Here is a 16,358-nt window from a genome sequence, read left to right as displayed (position 1 = left end):
CCACCGGAAGTTGAGGCGTCAAGATATCCGCTTTCCCCATGAGTGTGTGCCCCGCCCTCGCGTCACTACATAATGACAATGAGGGCGGAGCACCGACACTCGACGAAATGCCATCTCCCCCTGCCCCTCGGCGGCCATTTTTCCGACGGAACCCGCATCACGGAGCGCCAGCAGCGGACAGGTGCCTGGAGGGTGGCTGAGGGACAGCTGGGTCGGTGGCCATGGGTGGCTGCAGGGGGGCCCGGGGAACAGGAGGTGCTCGCAGGACAACAAAACCTTGCTAGGGCCCATTTCATCTCTCACTGAAACAAGCCTTTTTTACTAGTTATTAATAATAATGATAATCCTCCCCATCCCCCAAAGTCAGGTATAAACTATAAACAGGTCCTGTGCAAATACCTCCTTCCCCTCCTCCTACCTATTAAAGCATCAGATTACCTGCTGAATGAAACAGGAATTGAAGCCACTTAAAAACAAACCCAGGCACCTAAGTGCAGTAAGTGGGGCGGTCCTCTCCTCTCCTAATAATACCTTGGATTGGGGACTTTTGTGATGTCATTTTTCAATTTGATTCTGTTGGATGGTGAAGAAAAAACTGAGGATCCCATAAGTATCACTGGACGTTTCTTAGGAGAGCCTGGCCCTGAAATAACTAAGGTGCATCTGATCTCAGAGCCTTTGTCCCTTCCTAAAGGAAGAACGGACTCCAGTCCAGTCGTCACTAGTTATCATTTAACAGAAGGCTGCTGTCCAGCTGAACATGCCTGTGCTTGCCACTGAAGTTGCACAAGAAGCGTCTATTGTTTAATTCCTCTTCTCCAACGGTAATATTAAAGAAGGGCAAGCCCACCTGCACTTCACCCTGGCACCAGGGATCGGTTAAGACAGCGCTGCAGAAGGCTATGGTATGATGACATTAAGGACTTTAATTTGCCCTAAGAATTGTGAGGTCGAGGCGTGAAGAACTCTGGGAAAGCTCTGCTGCTGCTTTGATTACGCCAGAGGTCACAGATGAGTGCCTGTACTTCTTTTTTCCCCCCATGTGTTTTGCTTTTATTTATGTTTAAATCTTCTTTAGTCAAATGGTAAGTACAATATAGCAACCAAGGGATCTAACGTAAGTTATTCTCTTATCAACCTCCCCTCCCTCTCCCTCCCACTCCTACCCTTCCCAACTTCTTCTCACCCCTCCCACCCTTCCACCCTACGACACAGGAATTATATTCTATGGTCTTATCTTAATCAATGACCATTGTCCAACTGATTTAGGATCCTACTTCTCGCTGTGGGTTGCAGTGTCCCAAAAATTCGCCCATTCGCTTTTATTTATAAAAGTGGACTAACTGAGTAGCCACGCTACTTTTATTCAGTTTTATTACTATCACTTATTTCTTAAATGTACACAGCACTGGACAGATACATATATGAGACAGGCCTTATTTTATGGATGTCAAGACGCACATACGAGACATATATATATATATAAGAGGCTTCGGGAAATGTATTTATTACAGAAAAATGGTTAAAGTCAATAAGGATATTAGGTTTTCTTTCTTTTCCTAAATACAGTTTGAAAAGGTGAAAGGAATGAGTCCAGAAGCTGACCATGTGAGACGATGGATAGAGTTGGGCGACGAGACAGGCTGGGACTTCACTAGACAAAACACGGACTGGATCGCTGAACCCTGGGAATGGATGGCCATCCACCAGGCTGCCTGGAGTGGGGACATGCGCCTACTGAAACAGCTGCTGCAGCAAGGGGAAGCAGTGGACAGCAGGCAAGCCCTCGCCCTTCTCCGCCCCCCCCCCCCCCAACCTTCTGCAGCCTTCTCTTGCTCTTATTTCCACCATCTACTTCTGTTTTACTTTTATTTGCTCCTCTGGTCACTTTATAGTCTGATGAAGGAAAGATCTTGGGCGATTTATGCAACAAACTGCGGTCAATATTCAAAGCCATTTAACCGGCCAGCAATGAGTTCTGGCTGGTTAAACAACTTAAATGGGGCTAGCTGCTGATGTTAGAGCGGAAAGACTATTTTGGGAGCAGAGTTTGGTTAAATGATATTCATTTAGATGTGAAACAAGCTCAGCCACATAGCTTAATGGCTATTAAAAGCACAGACAGGGCCGGTCTTAGGCAGAGGCGACCAAGGCGGCCGCATAGGGCCTAAGGGGGCCCCGCTCTGCCTCTGCTCCGACCTCCGCTCGCCTCGGACGACCGTCCGCATCATTCATGATGATCCCGCGGCTCGGCCACTCCACTTCTGGGGAGGGGAGGTTTCATGACAGCATTGTGCTTATTATTTCAATCAGTTTTTTTGTACAAGTTTAGCTTCATTTGTCTTTATTTGAAATTTCATAAATAAAAAAAATTTCTAAAAATGGAATAATCTTATCAATGGGGTGGGGCTAGGGTGGGGGCGGAGCTAGGGCGGGGCTAGGATGGGGCCCCACCAAATTGGTCTGCACAGGGCCCCGCACTTGCTAAGACCGGCCCTGAGCACAGATCTAAACACTTGGGTGTAAATTTATTTTTTTATTGGGATTTACCAACCGCCTTTATGAACAGATTCACCCATGGTGGTGTACAGCAGGTACAGTTTAACATAAAACTTTCAATTTTGTTAACAACAGTAAAATGACCACATATAGACATAAATATAATAAATAAGGTAAACTTGGATCAGTATAATACAAACAATACCATAATAGCACAGAAGAATATTCAAATAATACAATGTCAGCATAATAGCAATGAAACACCTAATAAGCAAGCAGTAGAACATTCAAATAACAGAGATATGATGTTAATGCATTTCTATCTAGCTGAAGGGCCAAGTGCAGATATAGAGATGGGGGCAAGATGGGCAGTACAGAGTCAATTGGGATAAATAGATTGTCTCAAGCAGCAGTTGCGTCTGTAGACTGTTCTTGCTATCTGCAAGGTTCGGTATTCACGCGTTCGCTTATTCACGGAAGATAAAGTGTAACCCATTCTCACTATTCACGGGCATTTTTGTTTATTCGCAGCCTGCATACTGTAGTGTAAGTAACATAGTAACATAGTAGATGACGGCAGAAAAAGACCTGCACGGTCCATCCAGTCTGACCAACAAGACAACTCATGTGTGCTACTTTTTGTGTATACCCTACTTTGATTTGTACCTATGCTCTTCAGGGCACAGACCCTATAAGTCTGCCCAGCACTATCCCCGCCTCCCTACCACCAGCCCCGCCTCCCAACCACCGGCTGTGGCACAGACCGTATAAGTCTGCCCAGCACTATCCCCGCCTCCCACCACCGGCTCTGCTATCCAATCTCGGTTAAGCTCCTGAGGATCCATTCCTTCTGAACAGGATTCCTTTATGTTTATCCCACGCATGTTTGAATTCCGTTACCGTTTTCATCTCCACCACCTCCCGCGGGAGGGCATTCCAAGCATCCACCACTCTCTCCATGAAAAAATACTTCCTAACATTTTTCTTGAGTCTGCCCCCCTTCAATCTCATTTCATGTCCTCTCATTCTACCGCCTTCGTATCTCCGGAAAAGGTTCGTTTGCGGATTAATACCTTTAATGGAAGTGTGTTTCCATGAGGAAGAAGCTATTTATAGAGCTGTGCATGTTACACCAAAAACCTGTTTATACTGTATGTACTTTTACAAAAAACTGTATAAAATACATTTATAAAATGCACAATTTAATAAGGAACCTGTTCTTTACAAGAAGGTTACATGAAACAATGAGTTTATGGTGTACACAGTACACTTTTGCTACCTAACAGGGACACACACGAACTAAACCCCCTTTTTCTCATAGGATCAATGATTCCGTATTCGCGTTTTCGATATTCACTGGGTTTTCTAGGAACCTAATCCCAGCAAATAGCGAGAAAGGACTGTATAAATAGTGCAACCATTGGTCCCACAGCGGTGTCTGATTAGGAAGTGCCTAATTTCCATGTTAGCTGGGGTGGATGGAGGTTTCCAGCCTGCTTACTTATGTGATTAAGATTTTCAACATTATTTAACAACAAAATGGTCTGATTATGTCTCCTTTAACTCTCAACATATGCAAGTGCCCAGCTTGTTTTGGGAAACAGCTAAAGTTGTCCTTAGAGGTAACATAATTATAATTTAATAAAACGCACCCTCAACGTTCTGAGGACAACGTTCTGAAGCCACCTGACGTCACTCCCAGGCTGAAGGGTTCGTGGATTCGTGGTGTGAAGCCTTAAAGCCAGCCAGCCGTCTCTGCCCCGCCCTCGCGTCAAACGTCATGACGTCGAGGGCGGAAAAAAAAAACAACAATTCCGGCAGCGCAGCATCAGGGAAGGAGGCGGCGCTCCCAACGTCTCTAGCCTTCACTTCGCTGTGTTCCGCCTTCTTCTGACGTCAAGGATGATGTCAGAAGAAGGCGGAACACAGCAAAGGGAAGGCTAGACGTCGGGAGTGCCGCCTCCTTCCCTGACGCTTCGCAGCCAGAACCGCCACGGAGGTAAATTTAAAAAGAAGAAAAAAAAAAAAAAAGGAAGTTGGGGGGAGAGAAGAGGGTGGCCAGTAAAGTTGAACAATGGGAGCGGGAGGGCAGGGGAGAAACGACAGCATGGATGCGAAGGGGGGGGGGGAGAAGAGGGCGGGCCAGGCTGGGACATGGGAGAGAGAGGAGCATGGATGCGAGGGGGGGTCATGGAAGGGAGAGAAGGGACTTGCTGGAAAAGGATGAATGGAGGCGGCAGGGGACAGAGGAGCATGGATGGGCATGGATTGAGAGGGCAGGGCTCAGGGAGAGAGGGGAATTGCTGGAAAGGGATGAATGGAGGGGGCAGGGGACATAGGAGCATGGATGGGCATGGATTGGGAGGGCAGGGCTCAGGGAGAGAGGGGAATTGCTGGATAGGGATGAATGGAGGGGACAGATGGGCATGGATGGATATGGATTGCAGGGCAGGGCTCAGGGAGAGAGGGGAATTGCTGGATAGGGATGAATGGAGGGGGCAGGTGACAGAGGAGCATGGATGGGCATGGATTGGGAGGGCAGGGCTCAGGGAGAGAGGGGAATTGCTGGAAAGGGATGAATGGAGGGGGCAGGGGACAGAGGAGCATGGATGGGCATGGATTGGGAGGGCAGGGCTCAGGGAGAGAGGGGAATTGCTGGATAGGGATGAATGGAGGGGACAGATGGGCATGGATGGATATCGATTGCAGGGCAGGGCTCAGGGAGAGAGGGGAATTACTGGATAGGGATGAATGGAGGGGGCAGGTGACAGAGGAGCATGGATGGGCATGGATTGGGAGGGCAGGGCTCAGGGAGAGGGGAATTGCTGGATAGAGATGAATGGAGGGGACAGATGGGCATGGATGGATATGGATTGCAGGGCAGGGCTCAGGGAGAGAGGGGAATTGCTGGATAGGGATGAATGGAGGGGACAGGTGACAGAGGAGCATGGATGGGCATGGATTGGGAGGGCAGGGCTCAGGGAGAGAGGGAAATTGCTGGAAAAGGATAAATGGAGGGGGCAGGGGACAGATGGGCATGGATTGGGAGGGCAGGGCTCACACTCTCTCTCGCATATACAATGTCTTTCTGACTCTCACTCTCACACACTCTGTCTCACACTGTATCACATTCACTCTCTATGTGCCACACAGTCACTCACACACTCGCTTGGTCTCATACACTCACTCTCACAGAGAATCTGTGTCTCACACACACTCTCTCTCTCGCCCACACACACACACTCTCTCTCACACTGTGTCTCAAATACACACTTGCACACACTCTCATTCTCACACACACACTCTCTCACAAACACACTCACACCCAGACTCACTCTCTCTCTCACACACACACACTCACACTTTCACTCTGACTCTCAAACAGTCACTCTCACATACACTCTCCCAAACATACACACTCCGAGGAAAACCTTGCTAGCGCCCGTTTCATTTGTGTCAGAAACGGGCCTTTTTTACTAGTAGCATATAAGGCAGTGGTTCCAAAACATGGTCCTGAAGGCACCCCAGCCAGTCAGGTTTTCAGGATATCCACAATAAATATTCATGAGAGATATTTGCATGCACCGCCTCCATCCACCATCTGCAAATTTCTCTCATGAATATTTATTGTGGATATCCTGAAAACCTGACTGGCTGGGGTGCCTTCAGGACCATGTTTTGGAACCACTGCCTTATTTTATAATTGGGTGCTTAACTTTTAGCACCCAATATAGTATTAGGGGGTTGGAGTCCTGGGGTGTAATCTCACCCCCACCACCATCTGTGTGATGTTCAGCAGACCTGTGGGTGCTTCAAGTCAGATTGTAATCTATTAGGGGTTTACTGAGGAGGGTAGGAGGGATCATGTGATTTAATGGTGTGTAGTGATTCAAACACTATGCAAAACCTTGAATATCATCAGTGGTGATTTTCTGCCAAGTCATGCCAAATTGCCAACCTGGAGCCTGTTTGGAGATGCATTCTTTTCTCCATTTCAAGTTGAGTGGAAGTTGGCGGCAGCAACTGGTCCTGAAGTTGTATCATTTTGGTTTTCCAGAAAATGACCGCTAAATATTATTCTCATTAACTGGATCATCCTGACAAAATGGCTGGACTTGCCATGTTGCCTCTGGCCAGGGTTTCCATCATCTCCTAAACCCTATCCATGGAACAATCCCAGGATTATGGGAAGGTTTCATAATTGTTCTTTTCCAAGCCATTCCCATTCTGTAGCAGACTTTGTTGCACAGTGAAAAATGAAGCCCCTTCTGACCCTAAACACTGTGATCATTTCAAGGTATGGGACCAGCAGTTGCCTTAATGTCTGCCTCCAGAGTCACAGTGGGGGAGGAAGGGGTGATCCAGAAGTTCTGTTTATGGGTTTGGGATGACTCATTACAGCCAGGTTCGAGAATTCACATAACAGTGGCATTCAGGTAGAGAACCAATTCTGGAGTATATGCAATACCCTTAATGCTGTCATTAAACACTAGAGATTTGTAAAGGTAATCAGTTTGCACAATGGGTACTTTATGAACCTGAATTTCTTATCTTCTTGACTCTTAGTTCAACCTCACTTGTTTTCATGCACACTCTTTTGTTTGACAAACTGAGAACTGTGCCATATTCAAGCTTTTCTCCATGTTTTTGCCACTACATTTTCAGGGATGCCAGTGAGTGGACCCCTCTCCACTGGGCTGCTTTCAGAGGTCATGTTACATTGGTTAAGCTTCTAGTTCAGCGTGGAGCACCAGTGAACATATTGGATAAGTACAGCTGCACCCCTCTTCATCGAGCGGCCTGGAGTGGACATACCCAAGTGGTTGAGTTTCTCCTGCATCGAGGGGCATTAGCGACAGTTGTCACTAAGGATGGACTTAGCCCGCTTCACTACGCTGCCAACAATGGGCACATACTTATCGTACAGATTTTGCTGAAATGGGGTGCCACGTTGGACACCTGCTGTGACAATAATGGTTGGAGCCCTTTGCACTGGGCCACCATCAACAACCAACTGCATGTTATGGACCTGCTGATTCACCAAGGTGCATGCCCCGATCTCAGCTGTGATGGCAACATGGCTCCTTTACACATGGCAGCAGAGACTGGAAAGACAGAGGTGGCACAGTTCTTACTAGGAAAAGGGGCTTGTTTAAACAGGAAAGATGGACTTGGAAGAACAGCACTTGCAATTGCAGCCAGCGCTGGACACGAAGAGGTGCAGCACTTTTGTACATTGTTCTGAATGTTGGGTGATTTTATAAAACGTTCCTGCACATATGCCTCCGGATTCTATATTTTCCGGCTGATATTCAGCACTATTTAACTGGCCAGTAATGGCTCCTGGCCAGTTAAATAGTACTTAGCTGGCTATCCATGAATATTCAGCAGGGGATAGCTGGCTATTTCCTGCTGAATATTTGCGGTCCGCGCCTAGCAGCTAACCGGCTGTATCAGCACATCACTGGCTAAGTTTGGCAGCCAAATCGGTACTGAATATTACATAGCCTGTTAAATTTAACCTAGCCAAAAAAAACCTCTCGATGTTCAATGCCAGTCACCGGAAACAGCCCATCATTGACTATCCGGGTTCAGGACTGGCTCAACAAACTGTGGTGCTCTGAGACACTTTTGTATCAGTGCCCCACCCCTGCCCAGAAGCCAATATCGCTTCTTCCACTTTCTTTCCCCAGCTGGTGATCTAGTATCTCCTCCTCTCAAGCCCGCCCTCCCCCCACTGATAATAAAGGGTGTCAGAATCCCAGTTTGGCATCTCTCCTTCTTTCTTCCCTCCCTCCTATCCTGTGGATGCTGAACTGCAGGCAGAGGGAAGGAGAAATTCTAGACCAGGATTTTGGCACCCTTTATCACTGGTGCCCTGGGCCAGTGACTCACCTGGTCCATAGATTGAGCTGGCCCTGTCCAGGTTTAGCGCTGCTGTCGGGCAGACAGTGCACTGCCCAGTACTGGCTGAATATCGGACGGATGGTGCCCAAAACTATCTGCCCAAGTTGCATGCACATAATAATGAACTAATCACTAGCAATAATTAGGCACTAACACTCAGTGAATACTTAAGCTCTAGCGCTCATTGACGGAGGATGTGGTAGCAGTGGTTAGTGTATCTGGGTTTAAAAAAGGTTTGGACAAGATCCTGGAGGAAAAAGTCCATAGTCTGCTATTGAAACAGACATGGGGAAGCCACTGCTTGCCTTGGAATTGTTAGCATGGAATGTTGTTACTCTTTGGGATTCCGGAATCTCGCTACTCTTTGGGGTTCTGGAATGTCGCTGCTAATTGGGTTTCTGCCAGGTACTTGTGACCTGGATTGGCCACTGTTGGAAGCAGGATACTGGGCTAGATGGACCATTGGTCTGACCCAGTATGACTACTCTTATGTACTTAATTATTGCGGTTAATTGGCTTCAAATCAGATTTGAGTGTACATCTTACTGAGCGCTATTCTATAAAGATCCATGTGCAAATTTTTTAGTACACAGTTGAAAAGGCAGGAGCATGGGCAGGTCAGGGGCATTCATTAAAGATACGTGCAGGTTTATAAAATTTGGGGGGCTCCACTTCTCGCTTTTGCACCAGGATTTACACCAGGTTTTAGTTGGTATAAATCCTCATGCCCAAAGTTGGGTGTGGATCCCATTGCTCACATGCTGTTCTTTCAAGGGCGCACAACTCGAAGCGCTGTTTATAGAATAGTGCTCTGCGTGGATTTTTACTGAATCTAGTCCAAAACATTGATTTACCTGTGCAGAGGGTCCTTGTATAATATTAGATCACACCTGAAAGTGCACAATGTGCAAGTAGGCATAAGCTTATGGAATAAACACTCGGTGAAGGAATTTGGGCATTGCTGTAACTTTGTTTTTATTTTATAGAATATATAATGCCGATTCAGCCCTCATAGGCAATGCCTAACTTGTCCATTATTTTAAATACTTTATTTTTTAACACATCCAATTTATTAAGGGCCTCAGCGGTGACACTCAGTTGACATCAAAAACTCATATCACCAAGATTTACTCCCCTTCCTCGGTCCTTTAACAGTCTAAGAAACTCGTTCTTAATTTACTTTTAAATAATATAATACACATCTGTTACAATTATTTATTATTATTATTTGGATTTGCTTACAGCTTTTCCAGTAGTAGCTCAAGGTGAGTTACATGCAGGTACACTGGGTATTTCTTTGTCCCTAGAGGGCTCACAATCTAATTTTGTACCTGAGGTAATGGAGAGTTAAGTGACTTGCCCAAGATCACAAGGAGCAGCGGTGGGATTTGAACTGGTCACCTCTGGATGTCAACACCGGTGCCCTAACCCCTATGATGATGAGGGGGAGTAAATCCTGCATGAATTTTTGATGTCAACCGAGTGTCACCGCTGAGGCTCTTAATAAATTGGATGTATTAAGAAATAAAATATTTAAACTAACGAACAAGTCAGGCATTGCCCATGAGGTCTGAATGATTTGCATTATATATTGGTTGGAGACCTGATTGAAATTGTTGGTTGTCATAAGAGAGAAAGAGTTCTTTTTAATTTAAAAAAATGCATTTAGATGCACACTTTACACACTACCATTTACACCTGTTTCTAAGTAAACTAGTCAATGAGCAAACGGCCTACAGCTAGTTAATGCCAGCGCCCAGGGGGGGGGTCCTTTTTCATACGTGCCAGGCCCTTTTTACCGCAGCAGGTAAAAAGCCCCCAAACATGGCCATGTGGTAAGAGAACTCTTACCGAGTGGCCATGCAGCAGAGAGCCCTTCTTGCCACCCAGTGAGGTAGTGATAAGGGCTCCGGCGGTAACCAGGCAGCGTGCAGTGATGCCAGATTACCACCAGGTTACTGCCATGCAAGTCATTTCTGGGGGGTTTCTTTTTCCTCCAGAAATGGCACCGCTCAGGGCGGAACTACTGCCAGCAGCTGCATTGGGCCAGCAATAGTCCCAATTTAGCATTCGGTAAGCCCACGTTGGGCTTACTGAAGCTTTGTAAAAGACCGCCCCCCCCCCCCCCCCCAATAACATAGAATTTGGGCTAGTGCCTCTGGTGCTTATTCTAGAAACATTATTTGTGTTTTAGACATTCATACACTGGCACTTAGATGTCCATATTGCCAGGATCCAAGATGGCACCTCTGCCTCTAGCACTGCTAGAAGGCACATGCACCATCTTGAATCCTGGCACCATCTTGCATTAAGTAGGTGTGGGTTGGAGGAAGAGGATTGGGGGGCCGCTGCTGTGGTTTCTAGGTGGGATTTATTGTGTGAGGCAGTGGGGTAGCCACAGATGGGCCAGGGTGGGCAGGGGCCCACCCACTTTGAGCTCAGGCCCATCCAACAGTAGCACATGGTAATGAAAATGCTGCTCTCCACAATACTGGCACCTTCGCATGCTCAGTTTTCAGCGCATGCCTGCTGCAGACTACCAAGGTGGAGACTGGAGAAAAGCATTTTCCCACCAGCTGAGATATTTTTTTGATGTGGGGGTGGGGGAGAGAACATTTGGTGCCCACCCACTTCTTGCCTAGGCCCACCCAAAATCTGCTGTCTGGCTACACCCCTGGTGTGAGGTATCAGAACTGAATGGGGGTGGCAGAGGGGATTACATATAATGGGGGGGGGGGGGGGGGTCAGGTGACAGCAATCTGAACAACTATGCTCTTATTGCACAACATAGCTGTTCATGTGCTGTGAAATGGACTTCTCTGTTCCTGTTGCTTCCCCATATATAGTTTGGATGTGTTTGTTTCTAAAATGGACATTCCTGCTGCATATTTCATTTCATTTGAGTATTTATATACCGCTTGGACCTCAGTGGTGTACAGCTTCACGTGACAGGTACTGGGTCTGTCCCTATTGGGCTCACAATCTAGGTAGTACATTGTATTGCTGTTGTACCTGGGGCATATAGCAGTACACAGACGTCCTTTTTACCATGCATTTTCAAACAGGTTCTATGTCAGCAGATCCTGCTCTACAATAATAGGGGAACTTCAGACATCCCAACGTAGACGTCTGATTTTCCATTTGAATGTTCTTTTGAAAATGCTGTTCTATGTGTCTTTATAACGTAAGCTACAAATAGCCACCTTCCTGCTCTATTAACCCTTTAGTGTTCAATGTTCCCATCAATCTGTTCCCATATGGCTTATTACAGGAACATTAGACACTAAAGGGTTAACCTAGGCACACCCTGTTATAACATTACCCTTAATGTCCCGAAAGCATCAAAAGAAGCTTGGCCTGGGCTGATAGAAATCACTAGTTGCCCTGTAGTTTACAATTCATACTTGCCCTCTCTGCTCATTTACTACCTTACTTTTGCTTCTGCAGTTAAGACTGAACATGAAGTAGGGATCTATGACACTGAGGCAAGAAGGAGAAACGGGCAAACTAGATCAGGGCTGGCCAACCTTGTTCCTTGAGGCTGCAACTCAGTCAGGTTTTTTAGGATTTCCACAATGAATATGCATGAGATCTATTTGCATTCAGTGTAGGAAATGCATGCAGATAGATCTCATGCATATTCATTGGCAAAATCCTGAAAACACGACTGGGTTGCAGCCTCAAGGACCGAGGTTGCCCTCCCCTGAGGGTCTTTGCAGTCATCATATTCTATATTTCTCTGCAAGTACAAACATTGTAGATTTATTTTCTTCTTTCCCTTTCACAGATTGTCCGAATGCTGCTGCACATGAAGGCTGATGTATCTATAGCAGATAACCACAGCTGCACCGCCCTGCATCGAGCAGCAGCTGCTGGTCACATGATGGTAGTGCGAGCACTGGTAGAGGGAGGAGCCTGTGTTGACAGCGTAGATGATACCAACCTGACTGCACTTCACAGAGCTATGAGAAATGGGCATGTGGATGTCGCAAATTATCTCCTAGACCAGGGGGCAAACATTGGAGCCTCTGGCTGGTTAAAAAAAACTCCCCTTCATCTGGCTATGGAACAGGGCCACACCATTTTAATTGAGTCATTACTGCAAAAGGAAGCAGCCCTCCCAGAATGCCTGCAGGACTGGGAAATAGCCAAAAAATTAGTCTCCAAAGGGATATTTAAAGAAGGGAAAAGTTCATTGCGTGCCACAGTAAATGGAAATTTGCAGTGTGACTTCAAACTGGATTCTGTTACTGTAAAGATCTAAACTCCCCACAAGGGCATAATGTGCTGATAGAACAGGAACACCAAAGCTGCAGTGGGGATAGCGAAAGGTGGGCATGTCAAAAAATCAGGGCTCTCTAAATATTACAGTTTACCCCACTACCATGTGGCCTGCTGTAATCCATGATAATTCAGACCACATGAGGTAGCTGGGCCGCCTCCCGTGGTCAGTGCTGAGCCCAGACATTCAGTGCCAGGCCATTTCCAGTGACCGGCAATGAATATCCAGTTTAGTTCTGGCCGGTTCCAAGTTAACCATCCAAGCAGATATTCAAAGCTAGCTGGTTAAGTTGGAACCAGCCAAAGCTAGGCCTGCTATTCATGAGGCAAAACTTAACCGGTGAAGCACCAAAAATCGGCAGGTTGCCAGTTTTATCACCTGATATAACTGGTAATTTGCTAGGTGCTAACCAGCGAAATTCAGCGGGAGACAGCAGGCGATCTCCTGCTGAATATCACCAGCTAGCCAGCTAAGTACCATTTAACAGGTAAGGTGGTGTTCCTGGCCTGTTAAATGGTTCTGAATATTGGGGGTAATGAAATATTCCTCACAGTGCAGATTAAGGACTCCTTTTACTGCAGTGTGGTAAAAAAAATTCAATTATTGAGCATTAGCTGTAAAAATTAATGCTTGTAACAGCAAAGCCTCTGTGTTAACTGTTGAGGGCATGTCCAGTATCAGAGGCGGCCCAAGGCAATCTGCCACCTGAGGCAGGGATGAGATGCCGCCCGCACCCTCACCTGCATCCAATCTGGCATTTCCCCCTCCCCCTTCCCTCCTCAACCCTGTTCCCCACGTTTACCTTATTTTTTTTTCTTTTCCAAAATGCGGCAGAGGCAGTGATTCCCATAGCTGCCCTGCCCAATGTGCACTGGCACCGGCCTCTTCCTTCTACTGCATCCCACCTCTGAGGAAACAGGAAGTTATGTCAAGAGGTGGGCTGCAGTAGGAAGAAAAGGCTGGTGCTAGCGGCAGGGCAGTCTATGGGAATCGCTGCCGCTGCAACTGCCACCTTTTGGAAAAGAAAAAAAATAAGTTAAATGTGAGGAAGAGGGTTGACAAGGGGAGGGGAGAGTTCTGCTGCTAGAGGTTGCCACCTGAGGCCCCTACCTCAGGTGGCCTAATGGTAGGGCCGACACTATCCATCATCTTCCCATGTGACTAAAACAGAGACAGTGTACTTGCCACATATTAACTGCATTGCAGACAACATGGATGCACCTATCTATGTGGCAGTAAGTGATCTGCATTATCTGCCATGATAACAGTTAACAGGCAATAAGTTATCATATAACATAGTAACATAGTAGATGACGGCAGAAAAAGACCTGCAAGGTCCATCCAGTCTGCCCAACAAGATAAACTCACATGTGCTACTTTTTGTGTATACCTTACCTTGATTTGTATCTGTCATTTTCAGGGCACAGACCATATAAGTCTGCCCAGCACTATCCCCGCCTCCCACCACCGGCTCTGGCACAGACCGTATAAGTCTGCCCAGCACTATCTCCGCCTCCCAACCACCAGTCCCGCCTTCCACCACCGGCTCTGACACAGATCGTATAAGTCTGCCCAGCACTATCCCTGCCTCCCAACCACCAGCCCCGCCTCCCACCACCGGCTATGCCACCCAATCTCAGCTAATTGTAAGGTGTAGTCCCTGCCCCTTTCCACACTATAAAGTGAGAATTTGCGCACGCTTAAACAATACAACTGTATTAATTTGATAGCATATCCAGATATAAGGGATTTATTTCTCAGTAATTAGAGTGCAAATATGAAAAACAAATGATTCACAACTATTTAATTATATGATATGATTATGTTATATTAGTTTTACTATAGAAATAAAGGAGTATTCTCTCTTTTTTTCATTTAAAAATTCCCTCTTTGAGAATGATTGCCCTAACATGCACTTACCCCTGGATTCTATATATGGCACTTTGGGTTGCACACATAAATTTGGGTGCGCACACAATGTAATTGAATGAGCCAATCAGCAATAATTGGGTGATAAGCAATTAGCACTAATTGGCAATAATTAGAACTTACACGTATTCTATGAAGAGGTGCACATAAATTCTAGTGCGTGGACCTGAAAAGGAGGTGTGGCCATGGGAGAAGCATGAGTGGGTCAGGGCGTTCCTACAATTTATGTGCATAGCTATAGAATTAGGGGGATCCACACCTAATTTACACACAGTGATTTACACCAGATTTTCAGTGGTGTATATGGCCATATCTAAATGTAGTCACAGTTCCTGGAGTTAAGCGCTATTCTATAAAAAAGCACCTAACTTTAAACATGATTTATAGAATAGTGCTATGCACTGTTTTTTTAGGTACATTCATAGAATCTAGTCCTTCGCACATGAAAACCAGGCTATTGCAAAATACATTAAAGTGTATTGTATGTTCCCTGTATTCATTGGTACTCACTTCTGCCCAAATTTGGCCATTTTTCACACCCAAAAGCCCACATCATCCACACTCCATGTCATATGAAATTTGGACTCTATTTTGTTTCCAAAGTATTCATCATATGACAGCTATGCATATCCTTCATACTTTGTATGCATTAGTATGACAACATAGGCCTCAGCTAAAAGGGATCTTTCCTGCATGTAAAGCTGATCATGGGGGTATATGGCAGAGTCCAATTCAAAATGTAATGCTGTATGGCTGGTTAGCTGGGTATTACAGATCATCCACCTTTGACCACTTCTTAGCGTTCCACAACACCTGCCCTCTAGTAACCTAAATATTCCTTCCTCAATACCTTTTTCCTCAAAGATCAGGGAACACCTGATAACTTCATTACACTGGGCAATAATCAAGAATAGGTCTTATTTTCCCTCCGAAATCTCCCCACCTCCTCGGTTGAGGAAGAAGACAGAACTAGATGTTGAGAATGGCATAGATTCCCTTTATTTCTTTTTCTCTTTGTGTTGTCTTAGTGTGGCTGCAAAAGCCAGCTCCACAGAACCAGTTGACTATGCTGCAATTGGCAGATCCAAAGGAATCAAGACCTGAGGTGCCAAATAAAATTCACCCTGTTTCGCCACCCTCTTGTCCTCTACCACCCTACTGGTGTGTATCCATGTATATGCCACTTGCTGGTGAACATTTTCCCTCTGAGGGAACAGGCAAATAGGTGTCTAGGCTGGGCTATCTAGGATGTGAGTAGCCAAGCGGATACAGTGTGATGGAAGCCTAAAGATGTAGGAACTAAAGAAAAACCAAACAAACTTTTATTTAAGTAATTTCTAAATCCTTTCCCAACATAGCTGGTATGTTTTGGAAGAATGCTGAACTGTTGGTGCAAAAAGAAAGATGCCACAGTTCCCCCAAACTTTTATTTAAGAAAAAAACATGAGGGGCTGGTCCTACCCTAATCAGGAAGGGTTTATGTAGAGCTGCCAAATTGCCAATTCCAGGAAGGAGACCGGTCCTGCATTTCTGCCATCAAGGTGCGTTATTGAACCCACTGATTTCAATGGTTGGAAGCATCATGAACTACAAATACTACACCGCTTTGGGGATGTAAGATTAAAACCTGGACAGCCAAAAAGTCTTCCTCCTGGAATACTTATGAGCAGTGTCACTGTGTTCCATTTGAAGGACGCAACCCGTTCTTTCACACACACAAACAACAAAACAGAAAACACGA

At 46.0% G+C, this 16,358-nt stretch overlaps 1 protein-coding gene and 1 long non-coding RNA gene across 3 annotated transcripts; one reads left to right on the top strand and one right to left on the bottom strand.

Moving 5' to 3' along the window:
- The first annotated feature begins 616 nt into the window (after positions 1-616).
- On the top strand, positions 617-14,032 carry ANKRD65 (ankyrin repeat domain 65). Of its 2 annotated transcripts, none has more exons than XM_030185822.1 (4): positions 617-905; positions 1,570-1,778; positions 7,165-7,717; positions 12,194-14,032. In XM_030185822.1, exons 1-4 carry the CDS (start codon positions 903-905, stop codon positions 12,668-12,670), a joined length of 1,242 nt encoding a protein of 413 aa, XP_030041682.1. In that variant the 5' UTR covers positions 617-902; the 3' UTR covers positions 12,671-14,032. The 2 variants fall into 2 exon arrangements, with proteins under 2 accessions (XP_030041682.1, XP_030041683.1); XM_030185823.1 differs by lacking the exon at positions 617-905 and adding an exon at positions 922-1,085.
- Positions 13,754-16,274, bottom strand: LOC115456614. Its single transcript, XR_003939895.1, has 3 exons — positions 16,206-16,274; positions 15,814-15,820; positions 13,754-13,765 (listed from the first exon to the last, which is right to left on the bottom strand). It is a non-coding gene; the product is annotated as an uncharacterized LOC115456614 (long non-coding RNA).
- Positions 16,275-16,358: the final 84 nt, after the last annotated feature.

This window comes from Microcaecilia unicolor, chromosome 13 (genome assembly GCF_901765095.1).
Source record: "Microcaecilia unicolor chromosome 13, aMicUni1.1, whole genome shotgun sequence".
Taxonomy (NCBI): Eukaryota; Metazoa; Chordata; class Amphibia; order Gymnophiona; family Siphonopidae; genus Microcaecilia; species Microcaecilia unicolor.
The sequence above is the reverse complement of the archived record's forward strand: the minus strand, read 5'-3'. Positions and strand labels throughout refer to the sequence as shown.

Bases quoted from the DNA above. Each gene is read 5' to 3' on its own strand.
- ANKRD65 (XM_030185822.1), top strand. The intron at 1,779-7,164 runs GCAAGCCCTCGC...CTACATTTTCAG, and splicing joins GGGGAAGCAGTGGACAGCAG to GGATGCCAGTGAGTGGACCC. The intron at 7,718-12,193 runs GTGCAGCACTTT...TCCCTTTCACAG, and splicing joins CCAGCGCTGGACACGAAGAG to ATTGTCCGAATGCTGCTGCA.